This window comes from Pavona decussata, unplaced genomic scaffold (assembly GCF_977016875.1).
Source record: "Pavona decussata unplaced genomic scaffold, jaPavDecu1.1 SCAFFOLD_87, whole genome shotgun sequence".
NCBI classification, from domain to species: Eukaryota; Metazoa; Cnidaria; class Anthozoa; order Scleractinia; family Agariciidae; genus Pavona; species Pavona decussata.
In genome coordinates, this window is record NW_028145504.1 from 1,854,288 (window position 1) to 1,876,861 (window position 22,574).

General features: G+C 37.7%; 1 protein-coding gene across 2 annotated transcripts; it reads left to right on the plus strand.

Annotated features, from left to right (window-relative positions):
• Nucleotides 1-5,903: 5,903 nt before the first annotated feature.
• On the plus strand, nt 5,904-22,574 carry LOC146474717 (short transient receptor potential channel 4-like). Of its 2 annotated transcripts, XR_014866053.1 has the most exons (15): nt 5,904-6,130; nt 10,159-10,245; nt 11,673-11,729; nt 12,391-12,527; nt 12,701-12,919; nt 13,871-14,044; nt 14,543-14,630; nt 15,679-15,889; nt 16,210-16,584; nt 17,087-17,273; nt 18,030-18,176; nt 18,631-18,739; nt 19,329-19,402; nt 20,632-22,017; nt 22,053-22,574. XR_014866053.1 is itself a non-coding variant. In XM_085116470.1 (14 exons), exons 2-14 carry the CDS (start codon nt 10,170-10,172, stop codon nt 20,722-20,724), a joined length of 1,947 nt encoding a protein of 648 aa, XP_084972596.1. In that variant the 5' UTR covers nt 5,904-6,130; nt 10,159-10,169; the 3' UTR covers nt 20,725-22,574. The 2 variants fall into 2 exon arrangements, 1 of the variants encoding a protein (XP_084972596.1); XM_085116470.1 differs by having other exon boundaries at nt 20,632-22,574.

Below are 22,574 nucleotides of genomic sequence, written 5' to 3' on the forward strand. Positions count from 1 at the left end.
TGTTTGTGTTTGAAAAGTCTCGAATCAAATTGTTGGTTGACCGCTTTGGCTGAGTTGAAAGATTTAACCGTGGCTTCATTTAAGCTTTGGAAATGGTATAAAAGTAGTACAGCATCGTTCCTCCGTGCTTCGAAAAATATTGCCAATGGTTCTATTAAGTATAATAGCGAAAAAAAAATGCACTTGCCTACTAAATAAGAAAACCTGTTAACTAAGTCAGGCAAGCCACCGGCGATAACGCACACAAGAGGCTATGCGAGGTGAAAAAAAAACCTCCCCAAAAGCTTGTTCGCGGTTAATTCTGCATGGCGCCGAAAAGAAAAAGCAAATACAGAAGAAGTAAATTTTTTTTTGCTTGGTTTTGGCACAGATATCAGGATAGGATATCCAAGCACCTCAACCGCAAATTACGTTTGCCTTCATTTACACTCCAAGTGACGTCTGGAGGTCAGGCAGGAGATCGAACAGCACCGAAAAAAGGGAGCTGTTTCATTCTTTTCCCTGTTATCTACTGTTTTCAAAGTTAGCTACAATCAGGGGTACTCAACGAGAAAATGCAGGAAAACGACATCAAATTACAAGATCATTTTTGGATCTTTTAAGTAATATATCAAACACGAGGAAGAGTGTTTCATCCAAAAAGTGGGTTAGAAAAATGAGGCGCAGCCGAGTGCTTTAAGCCAACTTCGAGATGTTTGGAAATCAGATGAAACACTCTTTCAAGTGCTTGATATAGCTTCTCAAAGCGTTGATAATTATTGGAGAAATTCAAAGCAAAAGTTTACCAAATATTATGATAATTAAGATCGCATTCAGGGTAGTGATTTCCTTTGTTTTCTCTTCGTGAATTACTAATTAGTTTGAGAAGGGGATATCCACGTACCGGTGCTTGTACAGTTTGTTCTGCTCTAATTCTTTGGCTGAATTTTAACGTGTCGGAAAATTTTAGGAAAAGAATCTGTTTCCATGAATTTATGAGCTGCTTTTTGCTTTCCGAACAACCTAGCAGGCCTTACTTCCTTCTCGAAACGGCCTTTTTTTTTTTTTTGCCTCGAAAACGAAAGGAATTAATTTTTTTGTATGTCACGATAGCCTTACGATAATTCTAGCGTTTCATTAAAAGTAAATCATAATTTCTGTGGTGACTATGGCCTTCAGTAAAGGTATACACCTAAATGAACTGTTCGATGTCCTGGTAACATATGAATACGCCAAATGTAGTTGTTATTTGACAATGGACAGGGTGAAACGTACTGGCGTTTTGATTGATCTAAAGGAGGTTATGATTAAAGTACAGACGCAAGAATTGCGTCATGAATGTTTCCTGTTTGAAGCAAAAAGTCATTACTAAAGCTTAGATTGTGTTCAAGATGGTATGAGCAAAATGTTGTCTCCTGTGTCATCCCCAATCGTTTTGTGTCCTTTTTAAGGCATATTTATGTTCGGATACTTCAGCTGAAAATTAAGTTGGGGAACGTTTTAGGAAACGGAATTTTATTCCACGAATTTACTAGCTGATGTTGGTTTTACGGAAATGCTAGCTGGTCTTGATTCGCATTTTTTATGACACATTTACCACCTCGAAAACGAAAGCAGTTTGTTTTCTAGTGTTACGAAATTTTGAGCTGATAATTTGTCAAAGACTGGCTGTTGGTTTTATTTTGCGACTAAATATCAGGCGATTAAGGCTATCCTTACATATATTCACATATATTCCGCAGAAGACAAAACTAAATTAAACCGCTCCATCAGATTCCTGTTTACACGCGGTTTAACTCGGTCACGAGTCTTTTTATAAAGGTTTCCCTTGAGTCTCTTCTTCCCGCTCTTGGGAACGGAAAGTAGAGAGACCCTGGTAACGAGGTTGAAAGTCTGCCCCGTACGTTGTCTTCAGAGCCACATGATTCGGTATTCCTGTATTGAGATCACTGTACAGCATCAGCTACGATAAGCCAAGAACTCTGAGCTGTCGTTTACGTTCTATGTGAAGTTGTGGTTTAATCAAGCATATCCTTGCAACTTACGTTAATACTATCTATCACAAAATCGTTTCTTTGAAAACAAAATGCATGTAAAACCTTTAAAATATATTCTTATTTGCATGTCAGTTGAGTTCCTTAGTTATACATTATTTAAAACCTACAGGAAGTGTTTGAACCGTATATCGTTCGTTTCGAGATTGACAGGTGACTCCTCGGTAAGTTGTAAGGTCAAATATACTATTTTTCCTTAAACTAGAAGGAAATACATTTTTTTTTGCCAGACTGTAGCTACAGAATTCAAGCTGGGAGCCTTAAAGTACCATCCACAGGTGGCACGATAGTTCCTTTTATTGGGAAAATTTGAGTTGCGTGCGGTGAATAATTTGTTTCACAAAAGGAAATGAAAATGTCACGTTTTTAAACTATTGTTTTTTGTTTTCAACTACCTTGAGAGTAGAAAGTTTACTAGAAATTACCAAAAAACGTTAATACTTCTTCTTTTAACTGGCTGCTGTCTCCATGCATCTATCACTGTTTGCCTTCTGCTGAGGGCTAAACAAGTAAAGTTAATGTTCACCGGTATGCGATGTATTAAAGGAAAATGTTGAAGGGTGCACTAAATATTCGTCGTCTGTAGGCTACAGATATCCTGCGCTAATTTCGTGTCAGGGGAAAAATGGCAAAATAAAGGTCCTCTCCAGCTTTTCTGCAACAAAGTTATGCTTTGTTATCGATGTGTTGAATAATGAAACAATTATCCCGCTCAATCTTGCGGCATATCCTCCGATTTTAGCCGACTGGGCCTACGGTCTTGTCGGTTAAGTATCAGGCGATATTCCGCGCGATTTAGAAAGATAATTGTAAAAAGATATGTTATTTCTAAACTGGCACGTGAATCGTATGTCGGTATGTACTTACTCAGGGCATAAGCATAAATAAAACATAGTACTGGACTAATACACATTTTGTGAGAACATTTTTTACAGGTTTTAATTTTAATTTTAAATATTTTTCTTATTTATAAAAAGCGCTTTGTTCAACTGTCAAGTCACGCGATAATTAGCTTTTAGTTCCATTAATGTAACTTGAATAGCGAAAAAGGCATAGTATCCGCGGCTTTGAAATTCTCGCAGCTCATAATTACTCAGCGCACGTAAAAGTAGTTCTTATTAAAGTCAATCATACAAACGGCTTACGTTACATAGCAGCTGTCATTAACCCCATCGAGACGGACCGTGCCTTGACGGGTTGGGGGGAGGGGGTGGAAATTCTTCCCTCACCGTAAACTTTGATCATTTCTAACAATTTTAATATGCGAGCAAGCACCACCAAACCTTGTGTTGAAACTTGTCTTGTTTTGAGAGCAGATTTTTTAGAAATTGGAATATTCACCTGCTTTCAATAAAAAAAATATAAAGTATTTTGGCTAATTTGACAGCACGTTTTTCAGAAGTTGGAGTATTCCTGTTTTTAATAAACAAATATTTGGTTTTTACAGTAACTTGCGTGTTTTTTGTTTTGTTTTGTTTTTTCATTTAGGTCTCCCCTTTTTTTATTATTATTATCATTATAAATTTTTTTTTTTTTTTTTTTTTTTTTTGCGGCTGGCTAGAGTACTGCATTCCAGACTCCAGTAGTAGGGACTTTAAGATACGGGACTACGGACTACGGACTACGGTTGGACGCAAGGTTTTCTTGCTATGGAGGACTGGGCCGAATACACAACAGTGGTGCGAAAATACGAAGTTAAGATCGCAGACTACAGACACCGGACTACGAACAAAGCGCGAAGTAAACTCAAGAAAAAAACTCGCTTACTTTTTTCATATTTTGCGTCCAGAATGTCTTTTGAAAAGGTTCGAGATGCCCTGGTTTACTCTTTAGTGGACGACATAATCGACGAAGAAGAATTCGTACTTCTGTTTGATGCCTATAAGTCAGTAAATCTATCATATCGATACTGGGAGTACGATTGTTTTTGTCTCGACTCCTTTGATTCAAGTGAATGTTTAACTGAGTTCAGAGTGAACAAGGAAGATCTTTCTCGTTTAGCCGAGATTCTTGGGGTTCCTCCACAGTTCAGGGTGCTCTGTAGACGCTGCAAGTCAAAATTTAATGCACACGTTAGACAGGTTAGATACTACTTCAATCATAATTTCCTTGCAAATACTTTGGTAAAAGATAAAAAGGCTGTGTACTTACATTTCCACTTGGGGAGAAGTCATTTTTGCCTACAAAATGCAAAGAGCGTGTTTCACTCGTAAGTTTTGTTTCTCATGTAAATAAAAGTAAACACAAATTGGCGGTCAAAATCAGTAAACACGACTTAGCCGTAAATTTTTTCGCTTTTTGGAGTTCAAAAGCGCTTGAAATTGCTAAATATCTGCTTTTTGGTGTTCGTGATAGAAAGCATCAAGCCCTCAGACCATATTCTAACAAAACCTTTCTTTTCTTATACAATAATTTATAACTCTGTACTCACCTTGATCGCAGTACGTGAAATTCCTCGCCTACACACCGTCGCCAGCTTACGACGGTGAGAAGTGAGAGCACACTTGTCTCGTCCCAGTCCTAATTTTCGTCTCGTCCGTAGTCCGTAGTCCGTAGTCGCCGTATCTTAAAGTCCCTAGTACTACTGTCAATACGGTGGAACGGAGATGGCCGTTGTTTGGAAATCATAAACACGTAATATGACGCCATAAATACTCTCTACGGACTTCTTAGGAAAAAGGTCACTGGACTGCTTTCAGAGTAATGCAAGCTGGGTAGGATTTACTCCCCCCACCCACCCCATCCCCTAACCCCCATCCCCCAACGAAAAATAAAAGCCTGGTCTAGATAGGGTTAAGGTTGAGTTGTCCAAAATACAGTGAAAACCCGCTAAATACGGACACTCGTTATTATGGACAGTTTTCTCGGTCCCGCTTCACACATTTTCCTTAAAATAACTTAATAAGAACACTCTGTAATACGGACACTTTTCTGGTCCCAATTGTGTCCGTTATAACGGGGTTTGACTGTATATTAAAAAAAAATACATCCTTTATTCTCATACTACAGTACGGCAAATGAATTTGAACACACCATAAGTTCGATGGTCTAGCTGTTTATGTGAGAAATGCGTTAACTTCTTCTAGGATTACTAGTGACAGATGTGGTTCGCGTGTTTAAAATGGATCAGAATGCATCAAGCGATTCTATAACAATAATGTTTATCCATCCTTATTACAGCCACAGGCTAAATTACGAGGAACGAACCTCCTGCAGCTTTAATTTCCTCGCCCCTCCTCCTATTAAGAACCTATTGTCTCTCCTTTCCGAGAGTGTATGCAAAATTTGAAAAATGTCAGTCCATTGAAACTTAACGAATCGACAACACCGAGGTAAAAGCCTATGTGTAGAATTTTTTCGGTAAACACTTAATCGCGAGTCAGTTTCTGTTCTGCTGACACCATGCCATTACCCCATTTGACATTGCAGCTCGTTTTATGTGTACACTACACAAGTTAAACATCATCTTTTGCCGGTGAAAACACTTGATTAAAACCAAGCCGATTTTAAGCTGTGCTATTTCCAGAGATTCACTTCCTCAAAATGAAGCGAAACACGTTGGAAATGTAGTGGATTCTATTGAACGAAAGAGTAGGAACTGACGCTATAGGAAATAACTTCTATTTACAACAGCAGTCTCTTCAGTATACATATTACACAATATGACAACAAGTCAAAGATGTCAAAAACAAACAATTCGTTCTGAAGCACTTAAACCTAGAACAGAAAATGTGACAGTTTAAGCTAATGGCGCCGTATTCGATAACCAATATAAGCACTCGGAGTAAAAACTGTACACAAATATGACTCCATTAAAATACATACGCCAATTACAAAACTGGATATTGCAAATAGCTATATTCTCTTTGCTTTATATTTCTGTTTTGTTTTTAATTAAAGTGATTTGACACCAAAATAATTCATCAGGTAAAAGCCGCAGCTAATTGGCTATTACCGTCATTCAGGTCATTTATCATCATTCTCATAACCATAATTATGAAACGCAGATATAAAACCAATTTTTCATCGAGATCAACGATGCTAATAGCTTCCTCTCTGTGTTAAAGAACAAACACTACCAAGTTTCTGTCGTTAAGGTAAGTAAGGTATATTAGGAAGACATTTTAGAAAAAGGCCACCACAACGCTGTTAGTCCATTTCATTTCCTTGGGTTTGCTCCCGAATAAGAATACGCGATTTACGCGATTTCCGAGGCACTAAAAAAAAAGATGTCTTGAATTTCATGTGAGACCTGTAAGAATAATCAGATCATGGCTACTTTTTTCAAAAATTCGTATTTTTGCACTAGAGTGGGACAAGTTGTGCGCACCATAAGTTTAAAAATCATGCTGTTTCCCGCGACAATAGTTGGTTGACCTCCTGGTGAGACCACTCAAAATATGGCGAATAAAATATGTGTTAACCACTGAAATACCGTTCCTATTATTTTTACTGCTTATGATAAATTTTGGTAGCAGCTTTTCAAAACTATTAGTAAACAGTTAAGTTGTTTATTAGTTGAATGAAAAAAATGTTGACTCGAACTGAAACCAACCTTTGTATAAAGCAAAGAAGGATCATAGCTGACTCTATTTTAAAAAACCTGCCATGTCAACAGCCGATTTATTTCACTTACTGCGCCGGGATCATGTTACGTGGCATAGTTTAAGTAGTAGCGACAAATCTTTTAGCAAATCTTTCGCAAATCGCACGAGAATTTTATGACCGATTAGACAGGTTCCTTGTTATTAGAAGAAACGTTAACTTTAAAATATACCGTGAGATATAACGAAAAATTATAGCATATGACATAAAATTTATTTGTCACAGGAATGCAATATTTCCCCGGCTGATCATAAATTTAACATAAGTTTGTCCATATCAAATTTATATTCGCATTAAACATTGTTTTGTTTAGTTCATTTCTCGTTTCAGATAGTCAATCTCTCCTATTTCAAGTTAAACGAACTAAAAACTGACTAAAAATTCACTTTCAAGTTATTGGCACTAAATTCGTGTTTGAGATATAATTTGTCATTTCTTTCTATATTCGTTGTTGCGTGGATGCAGCTGCTAACAAATTAATTTGAAATATTTTTTTCTCAACAGTGGTCAATATTATTTTTGTGAAACATCTTAGCAGTAGATTCATGGACTTCATATCTGGTGGACACTTTAATTAAATACCTGTTTCTAGATTTGAAATATTTTCTTACGCATAATACTCTTTCTCAAAAATTGAAATTGATATTGAAATAAATAAGCAAACAAGAAGAATTGAAGGAAGTGAGACCAAATAAGCAAGCAATGAAGAAGCCCAGTACTTTTTATCAAAATTACTAATAGATGTATTCCCTGACGTTTAGAAGATTCAGTTTTGCTTTATTACAAGAAATTAAGACGAAACTATACTTGACATCTTGTTCAGTAGTCATTACTGAAATGTAGGAAAGAAATGAAAGGTAATAAAGTCAAGCGCGGATCAATTTCTTAATTACGAGTCAGTCAATAGGAACTGTTCAATAGAAAGCGTTCATGCACTAACAGAGTCATCCTGCTTATTACTGTGTCGGCTTGCCTTGATTACCAAGCGTTATTTCTATTTCGTAATCAAAATTCTTGGAAATGGCGGCTTCATTTTAATATTCCGACAATTAAGATGAATTACGGTTCGTTTTCACATGTCACAGACGATCGGGGATTTTGCTGTTCCCGACCATCGCAGAATTCACTGCCTTATAAAAGTACGAGATAGCAAATCCGAGAAATCGGGGGGGTCTATTTTCCCAGATTTCTGCGATAGTTGGGTATCATTCCCTACATAATACATATATTTAGCAAAGCCTAAAAGCGGAGTTCCACAATTACTTTTTTAATACCATTTATATAAGTCTGCTTATGAATACCGTATGAACGTAATAACCTTACAAGTTCCTCATCCTTTCTGGAGTTATATACATTTTAAGTACATATGCAACAACAAAAATTACAATGTTTACCCGTATTTTGTTTGCGGGCAAAGTTCATGAAACTGCGTTATTTTCAGCACGCACCGGTGAGCGGGAATCGTAAACAAGGCGTGAATTTGTGGCGTCACGGCAAACGTAAAATGTGATATCTCCGACTCCGTAAGGCGTCTAGAGATGATTGAAACGCTAAGATACTCTGCTTCCCTACAAGCGTGTTTATGATGCACCATCTCCTGATGGGTAATTTTCTTGGAAGCAAAGGTCACGAAATCGGTTTTAACACGCGTGAATTCGTGGTAGATTGTGACGTCACGCCAAATACCAAAAAGTAGTATCTCCTCTTCCACAACGTGCACAGAGACGACTGAATCGGCAAATTCGATCTCTGCCGGCAGTCTTAACGGCTGGTATTCGTTTCAAAGCTGTTTATGATGTGCTGTCTACTAAAGAGTACTGTTTCTGCCGCTGTTGGTCACTATAAGTTAGTCTCTTTTCTCGTGCTATGTCTCGCTCTTTCTGTCGCTGCTCTTCAGAAAAATTCCGTCTCTTTTCTCGTATTCTGTCTTACTGTTTCTCCCTTTATTCGTCACTGATATTCGTCTGTTTGCTCGTTTTTTGCTTATTCGTTGCCTGCTTTCTCGTTTTCTTTCTCTCGCCATTTATCATCTTTCGACGGTTGTCGACATATTCAACGAATACATAAATTAGCTTCTTTTAAAATTTCCGTTTGTTTTTCTAAAAAGCAGTTAGCAATGTGACTTCCCGCCAAAAAACACACGTTGCAGCACAGGAGTGTGGCATTTTACATTGGCTTACATGGAGCGGCGGACGTACGTAGGGACGAACAATGGCGTCATAACCCTGACAAAAATTTCTTAAACATTTTAAATGTTGACTGTCATTTATTCATTTATTTTGCCATTAACCAGAAATACAACAACAGTATACAGAAATATATTAAAGATAATATACAATATTCCTGCTAAGTTTTTTACAAGATCAAATGTGGTAAAGGCAAGGAAGCCTATATAGAAGCCGGAGGCTTATAAACTATAGGCTTCCTGGAACTATAGGACAAACCATACAAGTTAAGGGTACTTCTTTTTTTTTTAAGAAAAAAAAAGAAAGAAGAAGAAAAGGTGTGTAGCTCAACAAAATGTCAATTTCGCTAAGAAAGAAGGAACTTTTTAAGTCTTTTGCCAAACAAACTAATACTTTCACTGTTAGGGGGAATTTCTGTACAAGCTTCTCAAAATCGCAACAATTCAAAATGGCGGACTTTTCCTAATGTCTTGAATTTTGTCATCGCCGACAGCCGCCGATACTTTTATCCAATATCGACAAAATCTGGGACAGTCGGAAAACAATGAAATCGCCGATCATTGTATTTTCTTGACATATAAAATAAAATAAATAGTAATCCGTTAATTCTGCTCCCGATAGCTGAATGTACAGAATAAGCACAATACGGTTACCCAGAATATACAGAATGTGCATTTTTAGGGAAAGGTAATTGGCGGGAAAAATTGAGCCCAGCCTCCCAGGGATTACCACCGTCAAAAAAATGTTAGTTTGATTTTACTTTGTTTGATTTTTTTTTCTTCTTCCTTTGATTGATTTAGCGAGTAGATTCTCATTTCTCGCAACTAAATTAATTTTCATGTTTAAATGATGGGAGGGTTTTTGTAACTGAAGGGTTATTCTATCATTTCACCCAAAAAACTAACCGTCGTAATATTTATTTCACATCGTGCAGTATCTCGAGTGTCGGAACGACCCATTTTTCAACGCTCATACCCTCTTAAAATATTTCTTCTATTTTGAAGTTATTTGGGGGCACGGCGAACTGAAATGAACTTGCAGAGTTTGTGGAGTTGGCTAATCAGAGAGTTTGTACAACCCACAACCCGGCGTTGTAACTTAACGTTGGAGAACTGAGTAGGCATTCTTAGAACGGTATTTTCGCTGAACATAAACGGTTTATTTACGTGATCGCTGGTTAGAGGGTGGGATACAAATTTGCCGAAAAAAAAAAAAACCGAATGAATTAAAATAAATATATCGGTGAAAAAAGACCGATACTAAAATGCACTAACATATAATGTTCTACCAACTTGGAAATGGCAAAAAAATCATAATTTTACTTCTTCTTGTAGAATTTGTGAGCATGTCTTCACGACTGAGGAAAACAAACAAGAGGAAATTCATGGATTTCAACTCATTTTTAATGATCATGAAAAAAGGTAACTGTATATTATTAGTAAAATCAAATAATTTCAAATCGATAGTTTCTTAGGATTACGCTAAACATTCGCGAGAGTCCTTTGGAAAACACAAAGAATGTTTCACAGAAGCCTTTTAGCTGAACTGATGTAAATTGCAAGGTGCATCATGTGACACAGAACGATTTTGTTGCGTTAAAGGTTGCTAGCGTGTAAAAGCGTGTGGAAAACCTTTAATGAAGCAATTAGTCGCGACAACACATAGCGCGTTTTTTATCTGAGTACAAAAACTTACATTGCGTTAAAAGATGACCGCGTGCTGTGTTATGTTAAACTCCTAAAGCCATCCAAATAAAAAAAAATATCTTGTTTTGTATAGCCACATGCATAACAACTGTCCGGCCGTGAATATAACAAATTTAGAAATTAATCATTCCAAGTGTGAAATGATTATATGAATGACCCCGTGACTGTCATTTTTCATTTGCATTAAATTGGGTGTTGAAAGTAAATGCAAGTGAGGATTTTCGTAGTCAAGATGATGTTGAATAAAGCTTTCTTGGCTTCGATAAACAAAATTTCACAGAAACTTAGATATAAGTGAGATTAAACAAAACTGAAACACTATTTTCAGGTGCGCTTAGTGTAGATTAAACAAACCTTAAATGTTAGTTTCAGATAATTTTTAATACTATTTAAGCCAAACTTAAATACTTGTTTCGAAAGCGTTTAAATATATACTTAAATGGTAATTCAACATTTCTTTCAAACACGTTTAAGCCCGATTAAACCCACATTACGTTTGAATCCTAAGCATGTTTAGGACGAATTTTAGTTTCACCTAAACTTAGATTTAAGTGACTTAGACTTTAACTTATTAAACCTAAGTTAAAGACATTGTTAATCCAAGTAAAAGACTACTTAAATGAGGTACTTCGCCTGAGGAGCCTCGCCTAGTGCAAATTTGAAAAATGAAAATGCCCACATTTACACCTGCATCAGGTCCTAGACCGTCGAGGTAGCCTAAGAGCTGTAAATTTCGCTATGAACAAAACAAGATAGTTTCTTTTCGTGGTTCATTCGCTCTGATGGTAAGGTAACAGAAACACTTGTCGACTAAAACATCTTCTCTTAGCCTGCAACGCGGGCATCTTCGGATGGCGCGCGAGATCCAGAATCTCCGTTAGTAATAGCCGCCACGCTGGATTTTCAAAATGCCAACCCCGTTGGTCGCACTTTCTGCTCTCCACAATGTTCTTCTGCTTTTAACATCCAAGATGGCGGCTACAGTGCTCAACCAAAAATAAACGCCTGCATTGTATTGCAATGCCTTTACCCTAGCATTCGTATGCAGTGCCTTTATCGGATTCCGATAGTCCCAGCGAATTATCACGTGAGAACCATAGCTCGATAAAGATAACCTTACGTTTGCTTTCGTTTTTTGTCAGGAGATCGTACTGAAAGGGATGAAATGATTGAAGAGAATGAGCAAGATAAACAGGAAGGTTTGTTTCACTTACATCTGTTCCTACAGCAAAAAGTGAATGAGGCCCCTTATAGCATGGCATTATGCGACTAGTTTATGATTCTGATCGTCGCTTGGGGTGAGAGGGGTGAAATTCGCGGTAACGTCCCAGTCTATCGTAAGTGGCCCTCACAGCTGGAGCTTAACCCGGCTTCTCAGTGTAGCATGAGGCAACTAGGAGTATTGCTAATCCCCCTGCCGTAGGTCGCAGTATGTCGCCGGTACCCATTTATACACCTGGGTAGAAAAAAACGACAACACAATAATGCAGACCACCCTTGGCCCAAACCAAGGCCCCTCCGGTCATCTGACTGAATGTCCGGTGGAACGTCTGACGAGCCAATCACTGTACACACATCACATAAATATTTCAAACTATAGTGTTTGCATGGTAAAAAGTAAATAGAGTCAAAAATAAATAATACTATGATAACATATTGAAACTATTGCCGAAATCTTGTTGCTTTTCCCAGAAACGAGATTGTAAATTTAACAAGACTTTCCTTTGCTTCACTTTCCTAAATATTTTCTTTTTAAATTTGTGCGTGAACTGTGCACGATGTCAAAGCTCAAGAAGTTGCAGAAAAGTGAAGAATATATTATTTTGCGAACAAAAACTGACAATGTAATTTGATTTTCAGGAGAAAATAATTTGACAAAACTAATAGAAAGCGAAGTGGATTTGATCGGTCAACTCTGGAATGTCGAGGAAATCAAAGAGATCGTCTCTGCAAAGAATTTGTGCTCGTGTAAGAACCCTGTGGACATGGCTTTCAAGGTACATAATTGATTAACGCCAAATATGCCACCTTATCACCCCAAACTCGTTCCCCCTCACTCCTTCCGCACCCACTCACATTATTATATATTATGTTGTAATACTGGGCGGAAAACGTCCTTGGAAAAAAACTATACTTTCAAGCCATCTTGCATGTTTTTTTCATCTTGAAGGTTAATTGTAAACTGCGAGAGCTAGCTGTTTCCTGTATTGAAAACACTAGCATCTTCAAAAAACTTGCAGACCAGACAGAAGACTTTGCCGTGGAGTTAATTGATCAAGTTAATGCAAACGAGGAGTTGGTCGATCACGATGAATGTAAAAATATTGACCGCTATGCATCACTGCTGAGCGGATTGACAGATAACGCAATCATCCACGCGCAAAAGAAGGTGAGTAACTTGTTCGAGACATAAAAACCGATTTAGGGTTTGAAAGACTTATTTTGATTTTGAAGATTCTAACTGGATATTGTTTGGAGGCTGTACCCCCAGAGCGGTTCTCAATTTAGCGTTGAGAGTAATTATTAGTATTTGCTTTCGTTTTGCATTATTACACTCTATCTCTTCTTAAGAAAATTCTCGATAATTTCTCAACCAATGAGAAGCAAAACCAAACCGGTCGTGACTTGTTCGTATGCATTTTCCCTCAGTTGCTCCGAGTTCTTCCTCGCGATTTGTTTTTGCGACGTTTGATTGATCAGAGTAATTGCTTTGGTTTTGATTTTATGACCGAATTCAAAACTGTTCTTAAAATTGTTCAAATACCTGTTTTTTCAATTTATTTATTTTAATTTTTTATCCATATAAGATAAATTAGAATAAGTGTAAAGAAGTGTTAATTTAGATTATTACTGCGATTAATTACATATATATTATACTTGTATTTGCGTAATATAATTGCAAAGTGGAACGAAGCAATTCCTTTGGATTAATGTAAAGAATAAAAATAATTGCTGCAACAAGCATATGACAAATTTTCGCTACCGCTTCGAAGCTGTTGACGTCATATCTGTGGCTTTATATAACTCAGCAGATTTTAATACCTGAGGTCGCGTGTATTTCGTGTGTTCTGAGAAATAATACACACTTATGTTTTGCTCACAAGGGAAAGGGCCGGCAATCATGAATGGATCCGGTTTCCCTTTTAGGTTCTATTCATCACAAATTTTGATTTGATTTGATTTGACGCTCCAAGGAGGTTCCAGGGACTTGCTCTCATTTTTTTCTTGTTCAGCCCTGCAATGCTTTGATAAGTCGATATCTGGTTAATATGGCCTTTTTAAAATAAGGAGCACTGTTCAAGTTTGACATATTGCTTTGATTTATCTTCTTTTCCTGCAGTTTGTATCGCATCCACTGTTGTACAAGAGGCTTAAGATGAGATGGAATCTTCGTCTTCCTGACGTTTTCAAGCGCCGTCGTATTCTCCTCTTTCTGTTTATTTTGATAGACGCGTTCCTGACTCCAATATTACTTCCGATCATCGGAATTGCCTTCTACAGAGACCAAAAGAAGGTGCAGTATTTTTTTCTCTTTATGTAATTTGTGCATGTCTTCGTGGCTTTGTGTCAATGCAATTTGTTTATCTAATCTAATTTGTCAATCTAATTTGGTAATTTGTGTTAATCTAATTTGATGATGATGATGGTGATGATGATGATGATGAGGAGGAGGAGGAGGAGGAGGAGGAGGAGGAGGAGGAGGAGGAGGAGAAAGAGGTTGATTGTGAAGATGACAGTGAGGATGATGAAAAGTGCTTCAATACCGAGCAGTCGGCATTATTCTTCCTTCTTTTTTTTTTTCTTTTTTTTATGGTTTCATTAGTTAAGTTTTTAGGTTTAACTTTGTATCAGCTTCAAAGCAGCGAAGCTTTCTCTGGCTTGGTATAATACGATTTAAAATAAAAACCCTGTTCTTATTTTTATCCCAACATGATGACGAACATTGCTATGGTTTTGTGCTACAATATCGAATCAACCTCAGGCATTTTAAAGATTTTTCTTCTTTTTTCAGTGTCTGTTGCGCTTGATGAAGTCTAAAAGTCAGGAGCAAAGTGAAGTAACACCCGCAAAATCTGGGAAATCACAAGAGAATATTTTAGGTATTTATAAAGTTTCCTTACAAACAGGATAAAGGGGCGATAAGGCAGACAAGAAAAATTACCTTCAGATAGAACGACCAGATGAGTGACCAATAAGAAAAATGTTGATAAGGAAGTGGGTGAGTGGTTGGCTTGGTGGTTGAGTCTGTCGGTCGGTCGGTTGCTTAGTTGCGTGGTTGGCAAACTGACTGATTGGGAGATAGAGGCAATATATTTATCGTTTTGGAAAATTTAAGCCCAAAAGCTGAAAGCAAAGTCATGTAACTTCCTAAGGAAGAAACTCCCCCGTTCACCAGATGAATGAGTAACCAGGCAGATGGTAGAGAGTTGGTGGTTGGATTGGTCTGTCGCTCTTTCGGCTATTAGCGTTTTGGTTGTTTTTGGTTGGTCGGTCGGTCGGTCCGTCAATGGGTTTGGTTTAGCTTGTTGGTTAGTTAGTTGGTCGAATGCATAGCTTATTGGTTCGTCGGTCGGTTGGTCGGTTGGTTGTTTGTTCAGATGGTTGGTTGGCTGGTTAGTTGACTTGCTGGTTGGTTGGTTGGTTGGTTGGTTGGTTGATTGTTAGGTTAGTTGGTTAGATGGATGCATGGCTTGCTCGGTGTAAATTGGCTGGTGTTTCTTGGGTTGGTAGGTTTATTGGTTGGCTGGCTTGTTGGCTATTTGGTCGGTTGGTTGGTTGGTTGGTTGGTTGGTTGCCTGGTTGATTATTTCTTTGCTTGGTTGGTTGGTTGGTTGGTTGGTTGGTTGGTTGGTTGGTTGGTTGGTTGGTTGGTTGGGTTGGTTGGTTGGTTGGTTGGTTGGTTGGTTGGTTGGTTGGTTGGGTTGGTTGGTTGGTTGGTTGGTTGGTTGGTTGGTTGGTTGGTTGGTTGGTTGGTTGGTTGGTTGGTTGGTTGGTTGGTTGGTTGGTTGGTTTATGTGTCGGTTGTTTGCCTGTTTCCTTGCTGGTTAAGTAACGAACTGGTGAAAAAAATGGAAATTATATTACAACATATTGTGAAGCATCAACTTCAAAAATTAAACTTTGTAATCTTATATTTTCCTTTAACAGATTCGTACTTTGCTTACCTTACCACTCCTGTCGTGATATTTGTGAAGGACAAACTCAGTCACTTTGTCTTCATAGTGTTACATTGTCGAGTTTGCACCTTGCCTTCTTCTGTTGGGCTAACGATTGAGGAATACTTGATATTTGTCTTCTTCTCTGCCATCGTCCTCAGTGAATATCAGCAGTACAAAACATCACCTTTAAAGTACTTCAAGTAAGATGTTTTCTTACAAATAACAAATTACCGAAGAGATGCCAATTCATGTACAAAGAGAGTTCAGTTTATCAAAACTCCAGGAAAAATCACCTTTCATACTAAGTATCTGGAAATGAACACTTTTTAGGATTTGCTTGAATTGTTGTTTTGCGTACTTCATCCCAACAACAGCTTCGTTTTCAACAGAAGGAATAACTGTAGGCGCAAACGTAGCTTGCTGTTCGTTGTTATGCCAATTTGTTTGCTATCATTCTTAGTTTTAGTCACGCAAGATGTTAATTTTTTTTTTGTTTTGTTTTGTTTTCATGAATTTCTAGGGACATGTGGAATTACATAGACGTTCTAACTCTGATCATTTATGTCTTCATCGTCATCTTGCGAATAACGACCTTCGCCCGTGGTGGTGATGTCTACCACAATCGTTTGTTGGAGGTTGTCAACTTTTTCTACGGCATAAACACCTTGTTTTTGATCCTGCGATTTTCCAGTATCCTGGAGCTGAGTTCTACTGTCGGTCCACTGCAACTGGCTTTATTTCGCATGTGCGTTGACCTGTTCATTATCCTCATCCAGTTTTCTTTCATCATCTGTGCATTCTCAGTGGCCCTTACAAAGATTTACAAAGCAGAGGTGTCGTATGGCACTCTTCCAACTTCCGACCCCATCGGAGAAATAGCGACAAACATTGAGCCGTGAGTATAATTTATGTTATTTTCGCTATGACTCAGAACCTCAAATTGAAACACACTATTGTATTTTGCGGCTAAGGAGGCTCTGAAGGATAATTAACTCTGCACGCAGATGTGTAACCTACACACACCATAGCCAGGATGCATGGGTCAATTGGTAAGGTCAAAGTTTCTACCAAAAGTCGCGCGCGCAAACACACAGTCACAAGAAGTGAAAATGCGGCGTAAGATTACGCTAACCAGAATGCTGAAAACATTTGTTTTGAGGGAAATCCTTAATGAGGATAGCAACGTCACAATTTAAATGGTTTACAGAAGGGCCCTCTATCTTTTATCTCATTATTTTTCGCGGCGACCTAAGTACACACAACATTCAGTATGCTACTTAAAAAAGAGGAGTTTGGGCCAATAATGATCGGTCAATCCCTAGGAGGAGGGAAAACGCGAGAAAAAACCCTCTGGTATCCAGGGTCTTCTTGTCTCATACTGTGTGGTTCTTTTATAGCCATAGTGTCATGGAGACCCTCATCTGGTCTTTGTTTGGCCAAACGACCTTTGAAGATTTAGAAACTGAAACCCAAGTAAAGAATAATCTCGTGTTGGTTCTGTACTACGTATTCTTAATCTTGTCGGTCATCATGCTGGTCAACATGCTGGTGGCTCTGCTGACAAAAACGTACGACAATGCCACGGTGAGACATACCGCGATATTATGGTATCGTAGTTACGTATTGTATTTAAAATAAACGAAACAAATCGTTGCAGTGGGTAATCACAATTCCCCAATTTATAGCCAGCCGATGTGATACCGTGAAAGCAATCGCATAATGTATAAAAAAACCTTAGGCCAGGCTTGATACTGGTAACGTGTAGTTGCTACGAGTTGTGATCGGTTTATTGCACTGTTTATGTCTGTTGTGATTGGCTTAAGTAATTTCTTTGGTTTTCATTTTACAGAACTCATTAAAAAAAAAACAGCCTAAAGGTTTCAATTAACAAATTCCTGAACCAAATTCTCCAAAGAGAAAAATAGGAATCTGACCAGACCTAAACAAGGCATTTCTGCTTTAAACAGGATAGCATTTTACTCACAATTTCGGTGTGCAATACTTATTTTGGACATCCTTGAGACGTGGTACGTTGCTGGAACTTTACTTAATATGATTTCCAAGCCAGATCAAGCGCAAAGAGAAAAGGGATCTTTTAATTTAAAAAATTACATTTCTTGGTTCTGTTGCCTTGAAATCTTGTCAAAATTTCAAATTTGAATTTTTAACGGATTTTGTTTGATTGATGCATGTCCACCAAAACTTCAACATAATCCGACTCTGAAGATCCGACTTTGAAGGCGGTAGGTCGTGTGTTATTAGTAACCGCTGTAAGCAAATGAAGTAATTACGGAGCAAGCAATGTGAAATAATCCAGGTTTATAACTTTGAAACTTCTAGACCAATGCAGAGATCGAGTGGAAATTTTCACGAGCAGTAGTCGAGAACCAGTACAGAAACATGCACCCCATAGTTGTTCCATTCAACCTGATTTCGGTGCCTGCAAGGTCTTGCATGCTGCGAGGAAAGAAAGATTCGAGAAAAGCGGTGAAGTATTTAATTTCATTATTTTTGCTGCTGTTGTTGATGTTGATTTGATGCCCTAGAAAATGTTTAAGCAGACTTAAAAAAATACGTATTCTGATAGGTAAGGAATATCCAACTTGAATTGGGAACACACAACGAAACATAATATGGCTTTTATCATTAAAATATGGTGAAAAATGGGAACCCTGTTGGACCTGTTGGTTTGAATGGCTTGATGTACATAAATAGATCAAAAAAGGAACCATTATTCGACAACAAAACCAAGGTATAAACAAACAAACTAAAACGAACGATTACGATTGTCAGTGATAATTTCTTTTGACTGCGCACAGAAGAAAATGAAATGGGATCATTTCGAAAATGAAGATGAGTACGTTTACGTACATGTTGTATGTTCCTATTGTTGCTGTTGTTGTCACCTTTTTTTTTACCTTTCGAATTTCTAAACTTATAGGAAGTAGACGATCGACAGAAAAGCTACGAGATTTACTACCAGAAAGTCTTGTTTCCAATAATTACAGAGCGCTACAAAAGGAAATATGGCGGATCATTTCCTTTGTCAGGTAGCCATTTCCCACTTAATGAGCTAAAATTTGATTTGTTAATGTTAACGTAGGAAAATCAAAATGGGCAGAAGGGAAAAAGGCAGATTACCTGCATTTGGGGTAATTGAACAATAATTGTAATTTACTCTGACAGAAAATTATCAAATGTTATCTCTTGCTGTAAATTCAGCTCAAGTGGCTAGCACCGGTTTCAAGCATTTATACTACCGCTTTTCCTCAGTAATAATACAACAGTAATAATACAACACTAATGGTATCAAACAAATTCCTAATCATTGATGAAAAAGTTATGCTCGTTTTCTTGACCTAATGAGCCATCATACCAACTATATATTAACAGCTTATACTGTTGTTATGGTAATCCATTATGTCACGAAAAAGACCATAACTTGTTCACCAAATGAGCAGGCGTTTGTTTGATTTCGTAATTGTTGTATCTACTGATAAAGAATGGCGTCATTGATCCGTAAAAGTAAAAAAAAGGGCTGGAAGCCAGTGCCATCAGCCTTCAACTATTTGGCTATATCAAATCAGTAACCCAATGAGGGAGGCCTTTGTTACTGAGGAATTCACGTTCTTTTGACAGTTGAAGAAAAGATCGACCTAGTAATGGACAAGTTGAACGTCTCGTCTACTGGCGAAAATGTCTCAGAGAAACAGGTGAGGAAATTTTCGTTGGACAAATCTGCCTCCGTGAAATTAAGGGTGGGCACTAAAAAAGGCGTCTTAATCTTCAATGACCATATCAGAAACTGAGACCACACTTGACGCTCCGAACAGCACTGGATTCCTTTGAAGAAGAATCTTAGTCAAGACTGCAAAGATAACCGTCCTATTCAGAACACGTGCAGAGTAAAAATTAAAACACTAATGCATTTCATGTGAATGCCCAAATCATGCATGTGAAGGCCTATAAAACCCAGGAAAAGGGAAACGGCCAAGACATACAACTCTTAACCAGTTTTTACACATGAACAAGAGTCACGAAAGGGTTGGTAAATTTTTTTGCCTCTCCAAAACAATAAACGGAAGTGACCAAACTCAAATTTTATGAAGAACGTGGTCACAAGATGGTTGCTACCAACTGTGTTCCTGTATAATTTAACCACATTTTACAAGTGACTCCGGGTTGGAATAATCGCAAAATAAATCAGATAAGATGGATATTTATTTCTAAGTGACGATTTCGTTTACGTTGCCCTCCTGGTTAGCTTTTAATGCCTACCTCAAAGAAAAAGTCTTTGTTATGCTGTCCGATACCCTTGTAATTACAAGGGGTAGGGAGTGAGGTAAAGTAATCCGCTGGTCTTTACCCCCATCCAATATGCTAGATATTAGATACACAAGTGGCAGGATGGTTTATCTACTTTACTGAGAAAATCTTCTAAAAAAAGTGGGTTTACCTACTTGAATTCTGGGCCCAGGGTTACTCGAAACCCGATTAACGCTTATCCCCGATTAAAGTTAACTGGGGTTTTCAGTTCGCTTGTTAAAATGTTTTAACAGCTGATTTTAAGTTAATGGGAAAGAAAAATCAGTCATAAGTGGGGCCCGTTTCTCGAAAGTCCCGGCAACTTACCGGGCCCAATAAGTATATTTTGAAATGTTTTTTCGCCGATTACACAGTGATTACAGACATGGTACTAGGCCAATGTTTTCATAGAATTTTAAGATTTTAAAATTTAGTATTCAAAGCTAACAAAAATTGTCTTCTATCAAGAAACATTTATCACCAACTAGCAGCATTATCGTTCGCGGTCCTTTGCAGTTTTCACGTCTATCACCATAGACACTTATCGGGCCCGGTAAGTTACCGGGACTTTCGAGGAACGGGCCCCTGGCTAGCTAGCATACGTCTTAATGGTATTTTTCGCTGTTGGTTTTGACAGGGTCAGGCCAAGGATTTAGGAGCTGCGGAAAACCTGAACCAGGAATGTACATCTGTTGTTTTGCAGCTAATGGAAAGTGAATACCAAGCTTGAACCGTTGAATCAATGATGGCTTCCGAATAATATTGGCATGTGAATCACCTAAGATGGATTTATTTTCAGCATAGGCGCGCTACGTAATTATCGTACTTCGCTCGCGAAAAGCTTGGTAAGACAAGTTATATGCCTATGCTGAAAATTAATCCACCATTGCTGTTGCTTGTGAGTTAAAGTTTTAGTAATTTTTCCTATACGATAATTCCTAAATAATTATTCTATATCACTATTCTGCATGCAATTAAAACTTTTCAAAATATTGTTTACTGCCTAGATCGATTGTAATATTGCAACAGTTTTAGCAATAACATAAGGAAGGGATGTAATATTAATGACGATTTTCTTATATTAGTAATCTCTCACATCAATCTGTGAGAGCCATTTCTGCTCTTAAAGCGTGAAAGTGCTTGCTTTAGTTCAACGAAAGAGATGAAAGCACCACTAATTTCATGCTGCCTTTACACAGTGGTACATAAAGTGGCAAAATGAACAGTGAGCAGTGAACAGTGTTAGATTGTCTACATTTGGCAGTCCCAACTAACACGGTCCTGCAATAGAACAGCCTTGCACAATCGAGGACTTGTTCAGTTGTTAAGCGAGAGGAATAAGCATGACGAATCGTCGAATATACACATTGGTAGATCAACGTCACCACGTAATTAGTAATTATGCTGCGTTTGGTGGTGTTTGTTGATTTTAAAGTCATATAAACATCTGCACTAATGAACGTGTCCCTCCGAACCTATAAAAACAATAATTCAGTAAAAAAAAATACCTATCACTTTAATATTAGTAACTTTGCCAAGTTTGATGATGGTTTGGTAGACAGCGACTTAATTATGAACCTTCAGTAAAACAATTCATGATATCTCGTGTTTTGCTATAAGTGATATTTGCATAACATCATGTGATAAAAAGCAGTAAAAATCCAAGCTTTTCTTTTGGTATCAGGTTTGTTAGGCTAGTTAGATTAAGAGCAGGTGTACCATGGCTTTAAAGCCATGGCGCCTCATTGCAGACGTATTTTTCTACAGCAAGGGTTACTGGAATCCAAAAAGAAATTTGTGGGTAACCATGCATTGTCAGACATAATTAGGAAAGAACAGTTCTGTAAAATACATACAATATATGGCATTTTTTCCAAATTGAAGCTTGACTATCGCATGATTATCTCTCTTGATAACTCGGGGTTAGCCCATACTTTCTTTTTGGATGCCAACAGCCCTTGTAAAGATCTGCTCTTGCCACAAACCACTCAAACGTCCTTAAGAAACCTGAGGCACTGTCCAGGTTGATATATCGCGTTTGCTCCAGTATGACCAGAGGATTGCCTAGGCTTACTATCTTTAGATAATAAAATAACCAAAACCGTTGAAAGTAAAGGACCAAAACAAAAGAGTCTCCAATGTAATGCCTTAAAACCATCAGAGTGGCAAGTATGATTTCTGGGCTAGCTATAGAAAAATCAAATTCTGTAGACTTTTTCCATCCTCGTTTGTCTACACATTTACTCCCATAGTTCTTGTTTTGTTTTCCTTTGTGAAAAGGCTTTTAATTTTCTTTTAGCCGTATAATTTTTTGCTTATGGCTACATAACGTACATTGGATCGGCGACACTCGCCTCTTTTCTAGAGGAATGAAAGACCTCCCAAGCGAATAGTGCGCGAGAGACTAACATGGCAGTACAAGGGCGCTAATAAACTATATCTCCGTAAAACCTCATTTTATTATCGTTTTAATAATACAAGTATTTCGTAAATAATTGATACTTCGAATATCATGATGTAAGCCACTTAACTGGAAAGTGTAGTGTCAATCAATAAACTACGAATGCAATTAATGAGCAA